This window comes from Mastigoproctus giganteus, chromosome 6 (genome assembly GCF_048544385.1).
Source record: "Mastigoproctus giganteus isolate SK-2022 chromosome 6, ASM4854438v1, whole genome shotgun sequence".
Lineage (NCBI taxonomy): Eukaryota > Metazoa > Arthropoda > Arachnida > Uropygi > Thelyphonidae > Mastigoproctus > Mastigoproctus giganteus.
The window spans coordinates 13,008,597-13,031,494 of NC_143580.1; the positions used below are offsets into that span (position 1 = coordinate 13,008,597).

General features: G+C 36.1%; 1 protein-coding gene across 1 annotated transcript in view; it reads right to left on the bottom strand.

The window, feature by feature from the left end:
• LOC150083925 (ras-specific guanine nucleotide-releasing factor RalGPS1-like) overlaps nucleotides 1-22,898 on the bottom strand; it is a 103,061-nt gene that overhangs the window by 17,826 nt on the left and 62,337 nt on the right. Inside the window, exons 10-13 of the mRNA XM_090375622.1 lie at nucleotides 18,596-18,628; nucleotides 15,816-15,916; nucleotides 11,335-11,389; nucleotides 3,978-4,077 (exon numbers count right to left, since the gene is read on the bottom strand). Of these exons, the coding sequence (XP_090231748.1) occupies nucleotides 3,978-4,077; nucleotides 11,335-11,389; nucleotides 15,816-15,916; nucleotides 18,596-18,628 (289 nt within the window). The remainder of the gene's footprint in view (nucleotides 1-3,977; nucleotides 4,078-11,334; nucleotides 11,390-15,815; nucleotides 15,917-18,595; nucleotides 18,629-22,898) is intronic.

Here is a 22,898-nt window from a genome sequence, read left to right on the forward strand (position 1 = left end):
ACCTAAATCTGTGGGCAAATTATACTCAATGGGCATACTGGGCACTATGACAGTACAAATCAGTCCTGGACTATCAGCATTCCATTTGCTATTTTTTCTCATCCCATCCTGTTCTCTGTTAGATCTTTAACCCTAGCCACATCATCTAATACTTGTACGATATCAATGATTCTCCTTCCTCTTGGTGTATCTTTGGGCCTAATACCATTCATTTTTGATGTGTAAACATCTTTGGCGACACCTACTAAATTTTGGACAGCAGTAAATCAATTTGTCATGATTTTGCGACGTGGAAATGATGCCATTTCCAATTCATAACAAAGAAAAGTGGAGTTGAGAGAGGAGATTGTGCAAAGGATTATAGGTGATCTTGTATGTGCTCAGAGCAGGCATAAACCAGCTGGTTGCAGAAAAATGTTTTTTGATTTGGGGCATACCACTTAGGTGGCTTTGGGCTAACCATTGCCACCCATGACAGAAACCTTTTGGTAACCACAGAAATGGATATCTTGCAAAATTTAAAAAAAAAAAAAAAAAAACCCAAATAACATGCTTCAACCAGTGCAAAGCATTGTGGGAAAGACAAAAGAACAGAATCAGGAGAGGAGATCATGCAAAGTATCATGGGAGGTGATCTTGGATGTGCTCAGAGCTGGCATAAACCAGCTGGTTGCGGAAAAATGTTTATGATTTGGGGCATATCACTTAGATAGCTTTGGGCTAACCACTGCCACCCATGGCAGAAACCTTTTGGTAAACAGAGAAATGGATATCTTGAGGGCAGTGATCTTGGATGTGCTCAGAGCTGGCATAAACCAGCTCTGAGCACATCCATCTCTGAGTACCCATCTGTATTACTGAAGCAGTTATATATTTCCATCAAGAGATGAATCATAAATGTTTTTCCACAACCAGCTGAGCCGGTCAAGAATATTTGAGTTGGTTCGCAATTGGGAGATAACAGACTCCAAATTACATGTATGAGCAAAATATTTTGCTTGTCATTGGCCACCAACTTTTCATCTTCCTCATTTATTCATTCTACTGCCATTTTCTGGAACAACCTTCCTTCATACGTATTTCCTGAAAAATATACGTCTACAGAAGTTCAAGTCTAATGTCAACAAATATCTTCTTTCGTCTTCTCAACTTCCTACCCAAGCACGGTACAAAGTACTATAGGTTCTAATACCTCTCGTGTTTGGGGTTTTCATAAAAAAAAAAAAAAAAAAGTTGCAGAAGTCCTCATTGGTCATCAAGTTTTCGTGTTTCTTTGCAATTGGGCTGAGCCGGTTGATTGTGGCAAGCTTTAGATCCTCATTCATCTCACTGTTTGGATGATTGTAAAAATTTTGAAAGGGGTCTTCTTCTCACAGTTGCATTACAAGGCTATGCAGGTCATTATCGCATACTTCATCAGAGTCACTGTCGTCGTTGTCTTGACACATCATCTTGCATATTTCAAATCATTTTGCGAATGTCCAAGTACGATTCATACAATTTACGATCTGGTATGAGTTCTTCATTGTCGTCATAGATCTTGACATATTTCATCTCTGACAGCATCTGTTTCTCATTGAGAAATGGAATGTGCAGCGTTACCATCTCACACTTGTACTCATTGAGATCCTAAGCCAATTCATAGTTTCGATAGCATATAATGTGTGAATACTGTCGTTTCTTGTAGACCTCATTAGTGCTGCATGTGTAATTTGCGACAAAGCATGACAGAGTAACATGATCCAATAAGATAGTATGATTGTAACAATACAAATACTTGTATTGTTACAAATACTTGTATTATTGCAATCAAACTAATCAACAAATGGCTATGATCAAATGGGTAATTAGGCTATTGGGCTAACCTCTTTCAAATGTTGATTCAGTAGAGTAAGCAACGGACATGTGTATCCTATTTATCACTAACATTGATTCGGTAGAGTAAGTAGCGGGCGTGAGCATAAATTACATCATTCATGTTTTCGGTTCTAGCTGTTTGAAATTTAGTAGGTGTCATCAAAGGTGTTTACACAAAAAACATCTTTCGTGCGTACATGGTACACACGATTTTTTTGCTCTGAATATCTGTTTAGCTAACTTTAAGTTATCTTAAGTTTGCTCCACTTTCTTTTGACTGATTAGTTACCCCAAGAATTTTTTCTATTATTTTCTCATTGGTGGCATGGTCTTGTCACTGTTTCCATCTGTTGATCCCAGTTAGCAACTGAAAATGACACTTATTTTGTTAAAAATTCTTATTTCTGAAGACTCAATTTTTGATCAAGCTAACCTAACCTAACTCTCAGCTCCCTAGGTTAAAATAGGTTTAAAAACTGTCATAGAAAGAAATTTTTATCTTTTGGCTAATTTCTGTTTTGCTGTAAATGAATTTTACTGGCTTCGTATACTTCCTGCTTTATTCTTTAGATGTTGCTTGAATGGCATGGTGAATAAGCAATGCAAAACTTGTCAAAAGAGAATTAAAACACTTCACAACCTATGTCAGAATATCTGCTTATTTCCAGTTGGCAATCAGATATGGTATATTCTTTTCACTTCATCAGTAATCGTTGTCATTCTACTTCACTGTTACATAAAATATGTAAGAATATCTGTTTAATTACAACTGTAAATAAACAAACATTCTAATGCTAATGTAGGTTTTTATAATAAAAAAGTATTTCTAAATTAAATCTCTTTATTGCTGATAAGTATACGAGTGCTAGGAACAGTAATACTCATCACAGCAACACGGCCAGGAGCATATTATCTTTATATCTCTTTTGACAAGTTTTACTTATTTTGTTATTAATTTTCATGTCTAACCTTCCAACTTCATTAAAGGGTGTTCCTAGATATAGAAAATTTAACTTGAAAATTTGGTTATTTAGTCTACATTCTAAAATTTTTCTTCTTACTACTTTGTTTTTTTTTCATATCACACTGTCTACAACCATTACCTAATGGTTATGTCCATTGTTTATCAATCTGAAATAACCTTTTCCAGATTTAAGAATGCAGTCATTTGCTAGAACCTGCAGATTTTTCTAATTGTTCTCTGCAAATGGTTGTTGCTGTCTGTCTTCTATGTTCATACTTTGTTTTTTGGAAGAGGATATGAACAATCAATAATGCTGCTGTGAGCAGTGTTGATGCTATTTTTTTGGTGAGCGAGAGAGAGAGAGAGAGAGAGAGACTGTAAATCTCCCTCATTTAATCTAGCATTTGATTCTTTGTGGTTTTGAACTGGAATAAAACACTGCTTACAATATAAACTTATATTTGGAAAGCTTCTGATTTTTCCATTCCTTTACAAGGACTAACATGTGTTACCATTCTTTTGAAATAGCCCTTGATCTTATGTTGAACTTCTTATAATTACTACAGGTCTGGACTTTATGTTAGTAATTGAAAATGACACATAAGGATTGCCTATATTAATACAAGAATGCTGCTGACATTTCATATCAGTGGCATTCAACAATCACTTTGCCTTAAATTTTTGTATTCATAATCACATGCAAATTTATCAATAAACTGAGGAATTTTTGTATAAATATTTTCCTAAATATTCATTAAAATACAATAAATGTATGTATTTTGGCATAATGAGATGCACTGGAATATACCAAATTTAAAAGTTTTATTTTTATTTTAAGCACTGGATTTTCTATTTATTTCATTACTTGTTCTATTTCATTGTACACTGACATCTAAAAGTAATGTATACTGTAATATTATAATAAGAACACACTTTTATAATGAAATTACTAAGTGATCAGTCATTCTTACTAAAATTGATAAAAGTCATGGTATCTGTTTATTGAGAAACAAAGATGGATGGCATTTTATAGGAAAATCTAGATCAACTTGTAAAACTGCTATCAGGAGCAAAAATTAGGTTAAATGGCTGTGTTATGTTACTGAGGAACTGTCAGTGCTTGTAATAAAATTTTCCAGGAAACATGAATACTTACAGCTGGTCTCTTTCCTTCTTTTAGAATTGTTTTACGTCTCAGACAACTTTGATATGTGGCTGGTTTATCTGTACCATCTAAGGGTACCTCTTCTGCATTACTGGAATACATCAAATTTAACAAACAAACAATAAGATAAATAAATAAATAATTTTATTTATTTATCTTATAAGCATTAGATTATTATACTTTATGCATACCAGATAACAGAAATTGATTAACTATATCTTTTGTTTATTCATACACTCCTTAGCTAAATCTTTATAATTTTGAAAGAAAGTATTTTTATTACTACTAGGGACTCTACCCCCTGCTTCCTTTGCTCGCCAACCTCTGCACACGCTTTTCTGCATAGTATGTAGAGGTATGATGGAGTAAACCAAATCTTGTCTATGTAAAGAATTTCCTGTAAAAATGCACTGATCGATATCTAATCATGAAATGACCTATATAATTATTTACCTGTGCATTTGTAGTGCGTGGCATTCTCGAGGTCGAATAAATATCACTATGTAATTATTTACCTGTGTTTACATAGGTCACTTAGGAAAAGGCCTGGTAAAAATTCAGATCTTGGCTCTACACTTTGACTAAAAGTCAGGGGAAGACAGTGATTGACAGGTGCCACTCACTGTTTAGTCTCACCCCCCTTATCTCCCAGGCTGACATGCCTAGGATGTTTATCCCCTCACTTGGCACTGTTTTAAAATCGAGAACTTGTTTTCCGATTTTAAAACAGCGGGATGGGGGAATAAATACCCTACCTAAGATAAGCACACTCCTCGATGACACAAAACAATCAGAAACAAAATGAATTCACAATAATAACTCAATCACAGAACTTGACCATACAATTACTCCATTCTACGACCACGTCCACTGTGTGGAGAAAAGTGGTACCCAAATAATAGATTTTGGGCATATGCCTTTTGCTTCAGGTTCCATAATGCATGAGGAATATTGTTGCATCCGAAAGAGCAGGACTGAAATATTTACAAACTATACAAATATATTAAAATATTTACAAAATACTAAACTATTTACAAATATACAATATTCATTAATATACAAAAAAACATTACAATGGAACATTAGCATTAGTAGAGGCATTTGATGCAAGAAAGCAAGCTTATGCAGCATCAGCAAAAAAAAAAAAAAAAACCCACTTCCACTTCACCCCTCTGTTCGTTTAAAATACCTGTCCAGCTGAGCCTTAAACTTATTTAGGCTATCAACCTCCACGACTAGGGATGGAAGGCTGTTCCACCAACCAACCACCCGCTGGCTAAAGGCAAATTTCCGCACGTCTATCCTACATGTCTTTCCTCAATTTGAATTTATGCCCTCTCAGGTGATTATTCTGAGCTAGAGGAAGAATCCCATCAGCATTGAGCATGCTCAAACCATTCAAGGCTTTATACACCTCTAACATCAAATGTTAGACAGTGAAGCATGTGCACGAGGTCGGTGAGCATTATGGAGGCAGTTGACAATAATTAATTGCATTTGTACTGACATAACTGCCTCACTCATTGCTTCTCCCATAGGCTCGAATAAATATCACTAGGAGGGAAAAAACTTTTTTAATGTATAGAGAGATATAAATTTATCAGATTGCAGGGAGGAAGCATATTTTTTTTGGGGGACTGCAATGAAAATGTGAAATACTTTGTAGTAGTAGTAGGAATGGCAAAGGATGCAAAAAAATAAAATTTATATAGCATCAATCAAAAAAAAAAAAAAAAAAGTTTACCCATTCGTATCCTCCAAGAATTTGTCTATATCTATCCTGCAACCATTCTTCCTCAACTTGGATTTATGCTCCCTCATGTGTAATATAAGCCAAGTGGAAGAATGCCATCAACATTAAGCTTACTCAATCCATTCAAGGCTTTAAACACCACAATCAGATCTCCTTACAGGTGCCTGGTCTCAAGTCTGTAATTTGCAGACATGAAGCCTTTCTAGATAAGAGCACCCTTTTGTTCACTTCACCAGTCTGGTTGCCTTCTCTGCACCCGTTCCAGCAGATCTATATCCTTCCTAAAGTAAGGCCTCCAGACCTGTATACAGTATTCAAGATGTGGCCTAACCATGGCCTTATACAAAGGAATGATCACCTCCTTAATTCTGATTGCAAAGTTTCTGTATATCATTGACAAAACCTTACAAGCTGTCATAGCAGCATATCTTCACTGGTCAGAGAATTTCATGTATAACTTCACAATTACCTCCAGGTCTGTTTCATTCTCCACTACACTGAGTGCAGTACCACAGTTGATAAATTACTCTGGGATTACTGTCACCCATATGCAGTGCCTTGTGTTCATCAATGTTAAGCTTCAAATGCTATTTCTCAGCCCACTGACCCAATATTCCTGGATCTTGTTGCAGTTGATCACTCTGATGACTGTCGTTAACCACCCTGCCAACCTTTGTATCATCTGCAAACTTAGACATTAATCCTGATATACCTGATAACTAATCTCTGTCTTCTTCCACTTAATCATCCATAGCAATAATTTGCCCTTAATTTCACATTGCTCCAGTTTAGTACAGAAGTCTTTTATGTGCAACAGTATCAAAAGCCTTCCTGAAATATAAGTATAAAATATCAAAATTACTTGTTGCATTCAGTTCTTTGGTCACTGCATCATAGTAACCTATCAGATTGGTTAAACAACACTGCCCCTTAACAAATCCATGCTGTGATTGTAGTATAATTGCATGCCTGTCCAGATGGTTCTGCATTACTTTTAAAACCAGTGATTCCATTATTTTCCCTGGAACATAAATTAAGCTAACAGGTCTGTAATTACTCATGTCGGCGCCTCCGTAGCCAGGTGGGCAGGAGCAGCAGTGCGTAGCACACGCTTCTTGATTAGACCGGGGTTCGAGCCCGTGACCACCAAATACGGAGGATGTGGAAAGGTCAGGGAATGACGACCGCATATCCCAGGAGCAATATGGCCTTAGTTGCTAATGCTCCTAAAAACCAAAATAACAACAACACCAGCCTATGGTAGATGTAAATTACTCTGTAATGAAGTGACAAAGGAAGTTAGGCAAGCTAAAGCACATTATGAGAATGTCTCCGGCAAAGAATGCAAAGAAAAACAGCAGAGACCTCTATGCTTATATTAACAGTAGAAGGAGTGGGTTGAATCACATTGGACTATTTGATATCTATGGTTTAACTGTTGATGACCCTGCTCAGGTTGCAGACAAATTGAATAGGTATTTTGCATCTACATTCATACATGAGGAATTCTTTAGAGAAGGGGATGCCAGAAGTTTATTAAACTTGAGAAGCTAAATGACATTGTGATACTGAAAGGAGAGTGGAGGAGAAATTTGTTGAAGATGGACATAAAAAAGGCACCTGGGGTAGATGGGATTTATCCAGTTATATTAAGGGAGGCAGCAAAGTAAGCAAGCAAACCCTTGGCCATAATTATGAGAGCATCCTTAGATTCAGGGGAGGTCCCTATGGATTGGAGATGTGCGAATATATCCTCAATTCATAAAAGAGGATTTAAAGGTGACATGAGTAATGTTTGTTTGTTATTTGGTTTTTAGGAGCATTAGCAACTAAGGCCATATTGCTCCGGGGATATGCGATGGTCTAATCAAGACCATCGCATATCCCCGGACCTCGAATCCCAGTCTAATCAAGAAGCGTGTGCTATGCACTGCCGCTCCTACCCACCTGGCTACGGAGGTGCCTCTACCATAGGCTTCTGTATCACGTGATAATTTATATACATGCATTTTTCTTCTCTGCCACATGTCTCAATAGTTCATCTGACATCTATTTAGGTCTAAGCCTTGAACAGTATTTCTTTGTTGGTATGAAAAGCCTAGTAGCTTTGATTATTTACCTGAATACTTACCATTTAGAATTTGTTGCTGGTAACAATCTATGCAGTTGGTCACTCTGCACAGAAATTAAAAACTATGAGACCACTGTAGTCATCCATACAAAAGCCTTTTCCTTTACTCTTGACAGCAGTTGTGTTTAATTAAATTCCACAGTAGTACACTGATTGCTGCCACCCAGTGGGGCTTTTATCTGCAAATTCTTAATGCATGAAGAATTACTGATGATAACCATATCAACAGCACTGCTTTCTCTTGTTGCCTCTCTAACATGCTGCTGTAGAAAACAAACGTCCACAAATGTCTTGCTAGTGTGTAAGTAACCAACCCACAAATTCCAGTCAACAGTCTCTGTATAGCTGTTTGGTATACTCATCACAATCATCAGGCCCGCACTCCTACTCTCAATTTTGTTTTCCCAGTGCTTATTTAGTAGAGGCATATGATGCTGTTTGAAGCCGTGCTAAGTGAGGTATTGCTATACAGGTAATCCATGTACAACACAGTAGTTAGGTTCCTATAAAATCTCGTGTAGTGCAAAACTGTGTTATATGGGACTAAGAACAAATACAAAAAGGGGGTTAACGTTCCAAAAGCTAAAAAATATACAATTTTTTAAAACTATCGGAAACTTAATTTTTATTAAAAATAGTAATCTGAACAAACGTCTTACAAACTATGATACATATATGTCAACTAATGTATCTTCATTTAATTTTCTTCCTCTTCAACGCTGCTAAGCACAATCAAACCAGAACATTTTCTCTATTGCAGAATATCTTCACCTTCTGAACTTTCTTCTGTATCATCTAGATTTCGTGTATCTTCTGCTCTCTTTAAGCAGTCACCAATCTGGCTTTCTTTGCTTTTGCTTGATAGATCTTTGCAAATTTCTTGGTAAGGAGCTAAGCATGTTTTAAGCTTCCTTTGTGTTCCTTTCAGTCGAAGGAGCTGCATTAAAAAAGACTAATTGTGCGGCTAAGTTCATGCTTTCCCGTATGTTTTTCAGTGTAAAATTTAGAACTTCATAATTTATCTATGCTATCATCCTCTGAATTCATTTGGTTTATCTCCGATGCCATTTCCACCAAATTCGCTTTGCCAGCTTCTTTTTCTACTAGTAATCCTTGAACATCTTCAGTAGTCATGTCATCAAAACCTTCTCCTCCTAATGACTTAGCAAGTTCTACTATCGCACCAATTCCATTTTCTGTCGGTTTGACCATATTTCTTGAATGAACTGACTCTGGGCATACATTTTTCAATAAACTTTTACTTCTCTGAGAGATAAAGCTATGATTCCGATACAGTCCACAATTGAAAAATGTCTTTTGAGGGGTGCTTTTTTACTTTCCTTAGGCATAATTTAGGGCTGGAATTTAATTCACAACGTGGTTCTTAAGAAAATTTAGTAATACATACCTGGAAAAATTTATAAATGATCAAATAAAAGCCAAAATAACCTTACAAAAATCTTAAAAGGCTCCAAATGCATGCATGCTTTGAAGTCAATTTTTTGTGATCTCAAACAAGCATGAATTCAATAGCACAGGGATTTCCCAACAAAATAAAATATAGAGATTTTCCAATTTTTTTTTTTTTTTTTTTTTTTTTTTGCATAGCCGCCAGTGAGTCAACAGCGGGAATTCACAAAAAAGGATGGGAATGTTGAAAAATTACATCCAACATAGCAGGGTTTTTCCTGACAAAAAAAAAAAAAAAAAAGCTAAAAAATGTCGTGTTATGCGAGGTTTTCCATAACTTTCTAACCATGCTAGAGCGAAACTGTGTTATATAAGTACCGTGTTGTGCGAGGATTGCTACAATTTATTGATTGTGTTAGAGTGAAACCGTGTTGTAGAAGTACCGTGTTATACAGGGGTTGCTTCTATATATATATATATATAAAAAAAAAACAGCATGTGTACCCTGTATATATAAAAGATGTTTTACACTATGTGAAAACATCCTTAGGAAAAATACATTTCAGATTTTATTTCCAACACTTTTCACAATTCAATAGTAGATGATAAAAGAAAATCAACTGTTTAAATTTTTAAAATCGAACAGCTAGAACTGAAGTTATGAACAATGTAATGCTTTATGCTCATGTCCGCTACTTACTCAACCGAATTAACATTAGTGACTGAGTTAGCCTCATTTAGGAAGTGATGTCATTTGCGTCTCCCATTTTCATTACCAATTGGTTTTTCTTCAGTCCAAAAATTTAGTAGGTGCTGCCAAAGATGTTTTCCCACACAAAAAATACAAAAAAACAAGCAAGATTATTGAGACTTGTTAGATAATATGGTATAGTTATGAGTAAGAAATTAAATGCATGCCAATTACATTTTGAATTTTAAACTCATGAGCTGTAAAAAAAAAAAAAATTGTGCAGCACAAAGATTTATCAAGTAATTACAGAAGCGAATGTGTGACAAGGAAAAATAAATCTGAAATGGACAAATTCTAAGTGAAAAGCCACTGTTATTTTTGTGTGTAAAATCTAGGATGTAGACCACTTATTACATGGAAAATATGGATAAACCACTATCACTGACAATAACATGGCTGGGCATACCAGCACTGGCACAAAGCTCTTCAACAAATTATGAAAAATTTGTTTAAATATCACTATCAAAAATTGCTCTTTGGAAGAAATTACTATACCTGTATTTTTATACATGCCTATAATACAGTTACTGACAAAAGGTTAATATGTTGTCAATATGATAGAAGGAAATTGCCATTTGTTATGCAAGTAAGAAAAATATACTGCAGATGATCTATCTAGAGCTAAAGGATGTCTAGGCCAGGATGACAATTGGTTATCTGCTGATTATCAATAAGAGTACTTGTGCTAGAATGCTCAAATAAAGCAAAATCACTTGTTCATTCTTAAAAGTAAGACTTCTCAGCTGCATTCCTTTGACATGGCAGTCAATAAAACATTAACCTGCTGAAACCTGTTTGGCTTTTTAACTCCCCTCCCCCACTCTAAAACCAGGGTAATTCTCACTGGTTTTACTCAGCTGTAATTCACAATTACCTTTGAAGAGAAGTATATTCACTTAGTTTCTTAAAAATTTGAAAGCGGAGTTGAAGAGGTTCATAGTGATCAAACAAAGTTTAACAGTTTTCATTTACACTTCACCAGTTAAAAAAAAAATAATAATAAAAAACATTGAAACAAAGTATTTTCTCAAGAAAAAAATTTTTGTGGATGAATCAGAAGGTGCATCTTGTGGGAGAATGATTGACAAACCAATCAGATATGGTTATATGGTATGAAAGCAGTATCTGAGCATAGAAATTAGGCTATTTTTAACATAAATTTAAAATTTTATTTCAGTCTTAGGGTTTAATCTTTCCAAATATCATCCCATTCAATTAGAAAGTGAGAATGTTTTCTGTCAAACTACACTTCTTCCCATTGTCTATTTAAAATTTCATAGTTTTTAACACTTAAGAGACGTACCTTGTTACAACAGGAAGCAGAATATCTTCCGTGATGTCAGCTGCATCATTTATCTCTACCAGAAAAATTAAAATGAAACATTCAAAATAGTAAATCCCTTGTTAGTAAAGTAAAATTTGCACCTTCTATAATATTAAATTACTTTCTAGTATTTCAGCATTTCTTTCCAATACTTTTGTCGTGTTTAAAGTAAATTCAGTGAAAATATTTATAATCAAAATATTAAAACTATTAGAATAATTCAACAGATTTTATTACCTAGTTATCCCTTTAATGATAACAAAACTACATATTTATTTGGGTCTTAAAGAATTGTGACTACACTTAAAAACAATGCTAGGCATTCAGAAAACCATGTTAAATATTGCAACAACTGTATGTATATTAAATCTTTTGTGAGGACACATTTAATTTTAAAAAAATGTGTATGAATATTTTGTGTTTGAGGGACTGAAGGATTATGAATGTATGATACATGTTTTGAAGGTTGTTTCAACACAGTATCAATAAATTACATCCGTATACATATACTGTCTTAAATCTTAACGAGGGCAACCTGCCATCTATTAACTGTGTTTACAAATAATAGTAACCATTTTAATATTTAAAATAGTTTAAAAAATTGGAATAAGAAGGCACAACCTTTCAACAAAATTCAAGATGATATGAGTCTTACAAAAGCTGAAATTAAATGTGATTCCAGAAGATGGTGAAACTGAATCAATAATAAGTGTGTGAATGGAATTCTTTACGGAAGGGGATGCCGTAAGTTTATCAAAATCTAACAGGGAGCTAAATGATTTTGTAATAACCGATAGGAGAGTGGAAGATAAATCATTGAAGTTAAACATAAGAAAGGCACCTGGGGTGGATGGGATCTATCCAATTATATTAAGGGAGGCAGAAAAGGAAGTAAGCAAACCCTTAACCATAATTATGAGAGCATCCTTGAATTCAGGGGAAGTCACGCAGACTGGATATGTGCAAATGTATACCCATTTCACAAATGGGGAATGAAAGGGTGACACAAGTTTTTTTTTTTTTTTTTTTGATTTGGTAGTTGTTGGCGCATCGGCTTCTGTGGCCATATTGCACCTCCCAAGGTTTTTGCAGTAATTTGATCCAAGCCCGAGGCGGGAATCGAACCCGCGACCTTTGGGTTGCCGGGCAGGTACTTTACCCACTCAGCTAGCCCGGTCGGCGGTGACACAAGTAATTACAGACCTGTCAGTTTCATTTCTGTTCCCGGGGAAAATAATGAATTCACTAGTTAAACAAGCACTGCAGGATAATCTAGGCAAGACTGCAGTTATAGTTTAGATATAGCATGGGTTTATTAAGGGGAAATTTGATTAGTTACTATGATGGGATCACAAAGGAACTGATGCAAAAAAAAAAAAAAAAAATTTCATATCATATCCTTTCAAGAAAGCTTTTGCTACTGTTGCACTTAAAAGCCTGCTGTACAAATTGGAGCAGCGTGGCATTAAGGGCAAATTGCTGCTATGGATAAAGGGATGGTTGAGTGGCAAAAGATAAGAGTGGTAATCAATGGACATTGCTTTTCATGGACTAATGTTATCAATGGAATCCTCCAGGGTTCAGTGTTCATTTTTTACATTTATCAATATTGATGAAGGTATATCAGGCTTAATGTCAAAGTTTGCAGATGATACAAAGGTTGGCAGGGTGGTCAATGACAGTAATGACGATATGCCACTGCAACAGGATCTAGAAAAGTTAACTGAAGTTTAACATTGATAAATGCAAAGTACTGTATATGGGTAGCTGTAATCCCAGAGTAACGTACCAACTGTGTGGTATATTACTCTGGGTGGTAGAAAATGAAAGACTTGGCAGTATTTGTGCTGTCAAATATGAAGTTTTCAGAGTAGTGCAAACGGGCTGCCAGAGCAGCTCATGGGGTTTTGTCAATGGTATACAGGAATTTTTCCAGCAGGGATAAGGAGGTGATTATCCCATTGCATAAGGCAATGGTGGGACCACATCTTGAGTACTGCACAGAGGTCTGGAGGCCTCATTTTAGGAAGGATGTGGTGCTGCCTGAAACGAGTACAGAGAAGAGAAATGAGATTGGCGAGTGGAACAAAGGAGTGCTCTTACCAAGAAAGGCTTCAGTTCTGCAAATTGCAGAGCGTGGAGGCTAGGCACCTGCAAGGTAATCTGATTGAAGTGTTTAAGACTTTGACTGAATTAAGCAAACTCAATGCTGACGGGATTCTTCCTCTTGCTCAGGCCACACACGAAGGGACACAAATTCAAATTGACAAAGGAAGGTTGCAGAATAGATATACAGAAATTTGCCTTTAGCCAGTGGGTGGTTGATTGCTAGAAGAAACTTCCATATGTTGTTGTAGAAGTTGATAGTAGTAATCGAGATGCAAGAAAGCAAGCTTATGTAGCATCAATCAAAAAAAAAAAAAATTTCACAAATTCATTGCCTCTAAATGCTTGTCCAGTTCCTCCTTGAATTTATTTAAGCTATCAACTTCCACGACAGATGGATGTTTGTTCCAGCAATCACCTACCTGCTGGCTAAAGGCAAATTTCCGCACATCTATTCTATAACTGTCTTTCCTTAATTTGAATTTATGCTCCCGCACATCTATTCTATAACTGGCTTTCCTTAATTTGAATTTATGCTCCCTCGGGTTTGTAATCTGAGAAAGGGGAAGAATCTCATCAGAATTGAGCCTGCTCAACCCATGCAAGGCTTTATACACCTCAATCAGATCAGCTCGCAGATACCTAGTCTCCAGATGCTGCAATTTGCAGAACTTAAGCCTTTCTTTGTAAGACTACCCTTTCGTTCCCCTCGCCAATCTTGTTGCCCTTCTCTGAACTCGCTCAAGTAACTCTACATTCTTCCTAAATTGAGGCCTCCAGACCTGTACAGTACTCAGTACATAGTTTAAATAAATTCCAGGACAAACCAGACAAACTATTGGACGGAATGAATAGGTAAAATGGGAGGTGTAGTTTTTTTTGGATGATGTTGTATAAGCTTGGTTTCTTACATCTTTTCCACTGCAAGTGCTAATGAAAACAATATTACTGCATAAAAAAATAATAATAAATAAACAATGGCAAATTATTATTATTTTTTTATATTTTAAGCTGTCTTAAAGGCATCTTTTTTTTTTTAAATTTGACTTTTGGCTTCATTTTTGACAATAATGCCGCTTATAAAGTCAAAATAGTAAAAAAATTAATATGTAAAAGCATTTATGTACATAGTTTTCAATTTTTCAAACTTCCAAATTCAACGAAAAGTCTCACTCCAGGAGGCATACATACTGCACAAGTAAGGGTTAAAGTAGTTATCTGGCATTAAAATTTTACTGATAATAAAACAAGGTTCTTTACACAAGTAATTGAAAACTTATTTGTAGGCTTCATAAGTGCCTGCAAAACAGGATTTTGCTACACATGAAGCACTGAGTAACATCAGTGGCCTTGGAGTTTTTGCTGGTGACTGGTACTTTCAGTAGTTGGTGCACATGTAATATAAATAATAAAAATAGCAATGTTCAGTGGATCACAACGTGCATAGTTAGTCTTTCGATCTAATTCAGTGGCAACATGACCTGCAAGTTTCAAAATCAATAGATTTTTTTTTATTTTTGGATCTTCATCATGAATCGGGTTTATCAGTAATCATTAACATCAAACTTACACAAACTGAAGGAATCACAGTTGCTATTAATCATGAATGTTTGGTAGAGTGAGTACAGACATTTGCTTTCATTAGGATGTATGGCATATGATTTGGTGGGCTCACTGAGATGTTACAGTCCCCAATAAAACCTTCAATACCATGGCCTTCTTGAAGTGTTAGGTATGTTTTACTAAGGTTAAAGTATGCAGTTACAGGCAAAAAAAGTTATGTGCTACTTTTGAATTATCAATAAGGGATACATTTACCATTGAGTTAAACTGTTGATAACAAAAAATATTACACAGCACGAAATGTTTTGTTCATGCAAAAAAAAATTTATAATTTTTTACTGATTGTGTAATTCTGTTTCACATCCGGTAGTGCCACACTAGTAGGTACTTTTGGACCCCCTCCCAAATAGAGTCACAAATCCATCAGAATAGAGAGAGAGAGAGAGAGAGAAATGTGCTAGTCTCTCCAACCAGAAGTTACAGTTTTATAAGGCACCTCCGTAGCCAGGTGCAGCAGTGCATAGCACACGCTTCTTGATTAGACCGGGGTTCGAGCCCAATGACCACCAAATACGGAGAATTCAGAAAGGTCAGAGAATGACCACTGCATATCCCTGGAGCAATATGGGCTTAGTTGCTAATGCTCCTAAAAACCAAATAACAAAAGTGCTAGGTAACGTGTTAGCATTATGTATTAATATATGCAAAACACATGCAAAAAGTAAAATCAATTGTCCAATTAGTTTTTGCATAACAATAAAATAAAAATAGAATAAATTCATAAAACCTACCTCCTGCTGAAATGGTGGCAGATTTGACAGGTACCGGCAAGTCTTCAAGGACACTATCATCCAGCAAATGTCTCCCTGGAGGTAAAGTAATCTGCAAAGAACTAGAATTGGGATATAATTTTATCATACAGTTAATCTTGAAAATTACAGGAAAGACAAATATACATTTCTACTTTTTTTTGCCTTGCCTCAGTATCATTTACTTTTTTTCTTAGAAGCTTGTGGATAGTTGTTAAGGTTCTATTTTATACATATTATAACTAAGTATTCTCAAGTTTAAGATGCAATTAGCATAACTTTTTGCCCTATTCTATACATAAGTATACTTATTTTTTGGTATATATGGCACAATCTCGGTTAACATTTATTACAGCAACCAATGCAGTGCTATCACTGAGAAATGTGAAAAAGAAAACACTAAAAATCATGTAATAAATACAGCAAATTCCTGATGCAGTTAACATTATTATTAGCTATATGGTGCAATGAAGCATGAGACTTTTGGTGCATCAGCCAAAAAAATAAAATATAAAAATAATAAATACATAAATAATAAAATAAAATTTAAAAATAATAAATAAATATATTAAAATATAAAAATAATAAAATAAAATAAAAAATAAAATAAACTAAAAGAAGAAATAAATAACCAACACAACCGACCTTTGAATCTGTCCAAAATGTCAGCCTCAGCCACCCATGAGGCAACTGATTCCAGTAATCAACAGCTTGCTTGCTAACAGAAAACTTCCTTCAATTCCCCCCCCCCAAAAAAACTTTGTATTATGGTTGAACTAGGCAAGATTCTTCACTTTTTGTAACAAGCTACCAAATATTCAAAATAAAATAAAATAAACTAAAAAATAAATATAAATTAGAGATGACAAAGCAGCAACCATCTTCAGCAAGGCAAAAGCATGACCCTCCCTGCCCAAGGAAATGCACATCCACCAAAGAATGAGCACCAATTTTATAATAAACAGATAATTAGGAAATGGAAACTTGAAACTCCCAAGAGGAAAGCTGATGTCCCTTTTCAAAGAGACATCAAGCTTTCCTGGTTTATATTATCTAATAATCTATTTATTATAAAAGTGGCACTTATTCTTTGGTGGGTGTGGGCACCCTTTAGGGTGTGCAGGAGGGTTTGTGCATTTGCACCACTAAAGGTGAGTGCTGCTTTGTCTTTTCATATTTATATTTTCTTTTATTTTGCATATTATAATATTTGCGACCAATGCAGAGCTATCACTGAGACATGGTACAAGAAGGAGCAGAATTGCAACTTGTTTAATTCAACCTTAACTGCAACAGGAATTTTTTTTTCTGTATTCATTAAATGGATTAGTGTTTTCTTTTTCATAACTCTTAATGTCTCAATTATCTATTTACTAAGAATTATACTTGGAAAAGATTCAACTTACAACATGCCACTGTCTGAGTTACTTTTGTTTACAGTTTTGTATAAATAAACATGGTCTGCCAGTTGAGACACTGTTCATTTTATGTTTATGTTTTTTTTTGTCTTGACACACACACACACACACACACACACACACACACACACACACACACACACACACACACACACACACACACACACACACACACAGTGTCATCTTTAGTGTGCACATGGCCTGGACAAATCATAGCACAGACATTATGCTGGGGTGGAACAAAAGGAAAGGTCTTTTCTCCCATCATCTCAGTTTACATTCATAGTTGCCTTAGATTTAAATAAGGTACATAATTAATAAATTTACAGAAAAAGTTTTGTATGCTAATAATGCTAACTTTTTTTGAATTATAAATGAATATATCTTCTCATCCATTTTTTTCACATATTTAGCAATGTATTTTGGAGTTGGCAAAGTTTTAGCTTAAATACATGTTTCATCTTCACTGAGGCCTCCGTAGCCAAGTAGTCAGGAATGGGAGTGCAGTAGCACACTCTCTTTAAGTAAATTGGGGTTCAAGTCCCTGACTGCTAAATACGGTTGATCTGACAACCCGTATTGGACCAGCATGGCAGATTACGCTTGAAGAGGCTTCCATCCTGCAGTGGGTTGATAATGGCTGCAGCTTGCCCTTTTTACATATTTCATCTGCAAAGATGAAATATGATTCATCTCCTGAGTTTACTCCTTTTATTAATTACAATGCTTTCCAAAATTGATGTTGCGGCACCCCAAAGTGTTGTGCCCCAAGGATATCACCAAATTTTGGCATCATATCAATACTGTTAAAAAAGACAGTCTCCATTAAATCATTCTGATTTCCTTTCACTGCATATATTGGTGTAACTAACTGATTAAAATATAATATGATGTAACTATGTTCGTCATGTTCTTCACACTTAGTGGCCAAAGAGCTGAGCATGCTATTTCTCTTTGAAGCTAATAACTAACGTAGCTGATTTCAGATGGCCTTGGATAAGCTTGCACTTAGTACAACACATCTTCTCTCTTTCACTCTTGTCTACATGTTTTTGGCCCAAAAACAAAGGAAGTTGTATAACACTGCATTTACCACCAAGTTAGATAGGGAACGAAAAGAGTGGGATGTTAAATTGTTTTTGGCACATATACAGTGTGTTGGCACCTAAAAAGCTTGGAAAGTATTACATTATCAGTTAAAATATTTCATTTCTGATGAATAAAGTAATTATAATTTTAACAGATGCAGTTAAAGAAAATAACTATTAAGTATAGAAAATAAAAAAACTATTAAGTATAAAATATCTTATGCCACTATTATATTACTTGTTAAATGAGACATACCTTGGTGTATCTGGAGCCCAAGAAGTAAAAATGCTACAGAAAAAAAAAAGGAAAAATAAATATTTATTCCTTTTAAAATTCAAAAAACATAGGGACTAAGATTAGTTGTAATGAAATAAAATTACACTTTATTAATAAAAATGTTTTAATCACTAAACCAAGATCAAACACAAGAGGAATATAAATAACTCAGGAAACATAGGTACAAAGATAATTTATAAATTAATGCATTTCTACATTCAGTTTCTGCCTGTGAGGTCACATGATTCCTTCAGTTTCACTGAATTTCATTAACCCTACAATATTCACTACTGTTTATGGTTCATGTGCAAAAGTAATTTCTTTAATTGTGGTTATTTGAGTACTATTATCATTGACAAATGATAATTGATTCAAATATTAACTTTGAACATGTTCTTTTTTTATATATATAAATTTTATACTAGAAATGTAAAAATTCAAAAAAGATATTTCATTTACAATTTGTGTGTAATAGAGGCATGTGATGCAAGAAAGCAAGCGTATGAGTTTTTTTTTTTTTTTTTTATGTGAACCCCAAACACGAGAGGTATTAGAACCTATAGTAACTTAGTACTGTGCTTGGGTTGGAGGTTGAGAAGACAAAAGAAGATATTTGTTAACATTCGACTTGAACTTCTGTAGATTGTAATTTTCAGGAAATACGTATGAAGGAGAGTTGTTATAGAAAACGGCAGTTGAATGAATAAATGAGGAAGATGAAAAGTTGGTTCTGTGGGTTTGAAGTTGGACAGTAAATGGATGTTGGCTGGTGGTGGCACGTGTTCGGACTGTTTTGAAGGAGAGAGTGGGAATTATAGAAGTCAATTCAGGAGAACAGTGCCCATGGAAGTATCTGTAGAGGAGGCATGCAGCAGAAACAGTACATCTATGAGAAAGACGTACTGTTTCTGTGGAGAGACTCTGTTAGAGATGAATCATTAATTAACCTAGCTGCCCTCTTCTGAATGGAATCAAGAAGCCTGAGAGAGAGGTTTTGGGGGCACCACCCCAGATCTGGGAACAATATTCCATGGCAGGGCGGATTTGCGATTTATACAGAGTGAGAACCTGTTTGGAAGAAAAGTAATGCCGAGAGCGAAACAGAAAACCAAGTTTTTTAGATGCAGAGGAAGCAATATTTGTAATATGCTTGTGCCAAGAGAGATTAGAAGTCAGGGTAATCCCCAAAAGAGATATCATTTTGCCTAGAAATCGGAGTGTCACTAAAGATAAGCATAGGAGGAGAAGAATCCTTTTGGAAAAATATAAGACAAGACTGAGTTTTAAAAGGGTTGAAATCAACTAAGTTGTCTTTGCCCCACTGGAGAATTACTTGAAGATCGGCATTTAAGGAATTGGTAGCAGATTTTCGAGAAGTTGAAGCTGATTGAGCAGGACAAGGTTTCTTAAAATGGAAAGTGGAATGCAATGTGCTATCATTGGCAAGACTATGCATAGGATTTCCAGTCAATGGAAGAGGGTCATAATATACAAGAGGAAAAGAGTGGGGGAAAGAACTGAACCTTGGGGGCCACCGGCATTAGTGGAGAAGTTAGAAGACAGAGAGCCATCTACCATCACCTTCAGTGAGCGATCAGAGAGAAAACTGGATAACCAATTACTAAAAACAGTTGGCAAACCATAAGATGGAAGCTTGTTTAGAAGACCTTTATGCCAAACATGATCAAAAGCCTTTGAGAAGTCAAGAGCAACTACTTGTGTTTCACCGAACCTTTCCATTGAATTGGTCCATAAATGGGTAACATAAGCCAAAATATCACCAGTGGATCGACACTGACGGAATCCATACTGGCGATCGTTGATCAGACGGAAGGTTTCTAGGTAGTTTAGGAGCTGGCGGTTAATTGATTTCTCCATTACTTTGGAAAGAGTAGAAGTAATTGCAATGGGACGATAACCGGATGGAAGGGATTTGTCACCCTTTTTAGGAACTGGCTGGATATGAGCAAATTTCCAAGCAGAAGGAAAAACACCTTTGGAATAAGAAAGTGAAAAAAGACGGCAAAGAATAAGTTCAGGAGCACAGGTTTTGAGAACAAGTGGAGAAATACCATCAAGACCTGGAGTTTTCTTAGCATCAAGATTCATCAAAATCCTTCTGATATCCTTTTGACGGAAGACCACAGGAGGCATTGAATGGAGCGTGTTGGGAATGGTGGGGGGGGGGGTGTTTTACCAAGATCATTAATACATGAGCTGGAAGAAAAATGGGATGCTAGCAGGTCAGCTTTATCCTTGGCTGAAGTGACAACAGAACAATCTAGTTTGGACAGAGGTGGGAGCAGAGATGGGCAAAAATTGCAGCCAATAGCTTTGGCAAGAGACCAGAATGCTCGGCTAACGTTAGCGCAAGAAGCAAGTTTTCTACTCTTAGCCTGTTCAAACTCTAGTTTGGACTGATTAATAACTGCTTTACAATTGTTGCGAGCTTTCGTGTAGGCAGAAAATGAAACTGAAGAATTAGAAACAAGCCAATTACGATATGCAACATTCTTCTCTTGAACAGCCTTAGCACATTTATTGGAAAACCAAGGTTTAGATAAAGGATGAGATTTTAAAGTGGAGTGTGGGATAAAGGATTCCATTCCTGCAGGAATAATTTCACTGACACGATCTGAGCAAACGTTGACATCAGGAGTTTTGAAACAGTAATCCGACCAAGGAAAAGAAGAAAAGAAGTCTCTCAGGTCATCCCATTTTGCATTCTTGTAATGCCAAACAACACGAGGTTGGGAATATCCATGAGATAAAGGTTCCATTGGAGAAGAGACAATCACCAAGTTGTGATCTGAAGTGCCTAAAGGACCTCTCGCTTCGCTACGACTGTGTACTTAGAAGGGTTGATTGTGAGAAAAAGATCAAGCGTATTGGCTGTATGATTAGGATTGTTTGATATTCTTCTAGGTAAATGAACAATCTGTTCTATGTCATTAGTAATTGCAAAAGCCTCAGCATCCCGACCAGCTGGGTCGGTGTGACTAGAAAACAGAAGCCAGCTGGAGTTGTGAACATTAAAATCGCAAAGGAAAATTACCTCACTGTTAGGAAAATTGGACTGTAGAAAGTCAAGCTACAAAGAGAGGAAGTCAAAGAGCTCCAAGTGATTAGTGGAGTTGGGAGAACGGTACAGACAACAGATGAATTTGATACAATGAGGTAGAGAGATTTTAAGCCAGAGAAGATCAAAGAGAGGAGATTCCAAATTGCCAATTCTCTGACAGGGAATATCAGAACGGACATATGCACAAGTACCACCTTCGAGGCGAAAGGAATCATACAGCAAATAATTTGGGTATCTGATATGAGCAATAGTTGAATCAACCGATAACTGAGATTCTGTCAGAAAAAGTACATGGGGTTTGGCAGACTGCAAGTGGAAATGGACATCGTTGAGATTAGAATTGAGACCATGTATATTTGTGAAATGAATTAGTAAGTGCTTGGGAGGTTTAGATCTTTTCGCTAGTAAGCTTTCTCTATTAGTATGACAATTCATTGTGTATTCATTAGTAAGAAAAATTGGGTGGGACATGCTGTATGAAGTAATGAAATTTTTGGATATGGCGTACACGTGGTAAGAATATACCCAGATCCTTGACATAACATGGCCTCGACAATGCTCCCCGCATACACACTACTCTGACTCCCTCCAGTCACTATCTGGCAGAATAGAGGTAGCTAGATTATACACTAGCTGATCCGGAAGTCTCCTAGAGAGTTACCAATAGGTTCGGTCCGGTGTACTAACTAGCGGCCAGCCTGCAGACACTGTTTTAGAGTTGTACCCTCAAAATGTAAGGAATATTGGATCTCGCCACGACGTTCATCATAACCTCAAAAGTCATCAATCATACTGCATGATGGAAGAGATAGGGAAGGGTTGTCTGGAACTTAGCTCTAGAGACTAAACATGGGTTCTACCACTTCAAGCCTGGCACCTCCATAGCCAGGTGGGAAGGAGCAACAGTGCATAGCACACGCTTCTTGATTAGACGCGGGGTTCGAGCCAGTTACCCCCAAATACGGAGGATGCGGAAAGGTCATGGAATGACCACCGCATATCCCAGAGCAATATGGCTTAGTTGCTAATGCTCCTAAAAACCAAAACAACAAACAACAACTTCAAGTCTCCAATAAGCAAAGTGGTGGTATTTCACCGGTTGATGAGAGTCATCTACCACCTAGTACTGGAAGAAAAATGGGATGCTAGCAGGTCAGCTTTATCCTTGGCTGAAGTGACATCAGAACCACCTAGTACTGC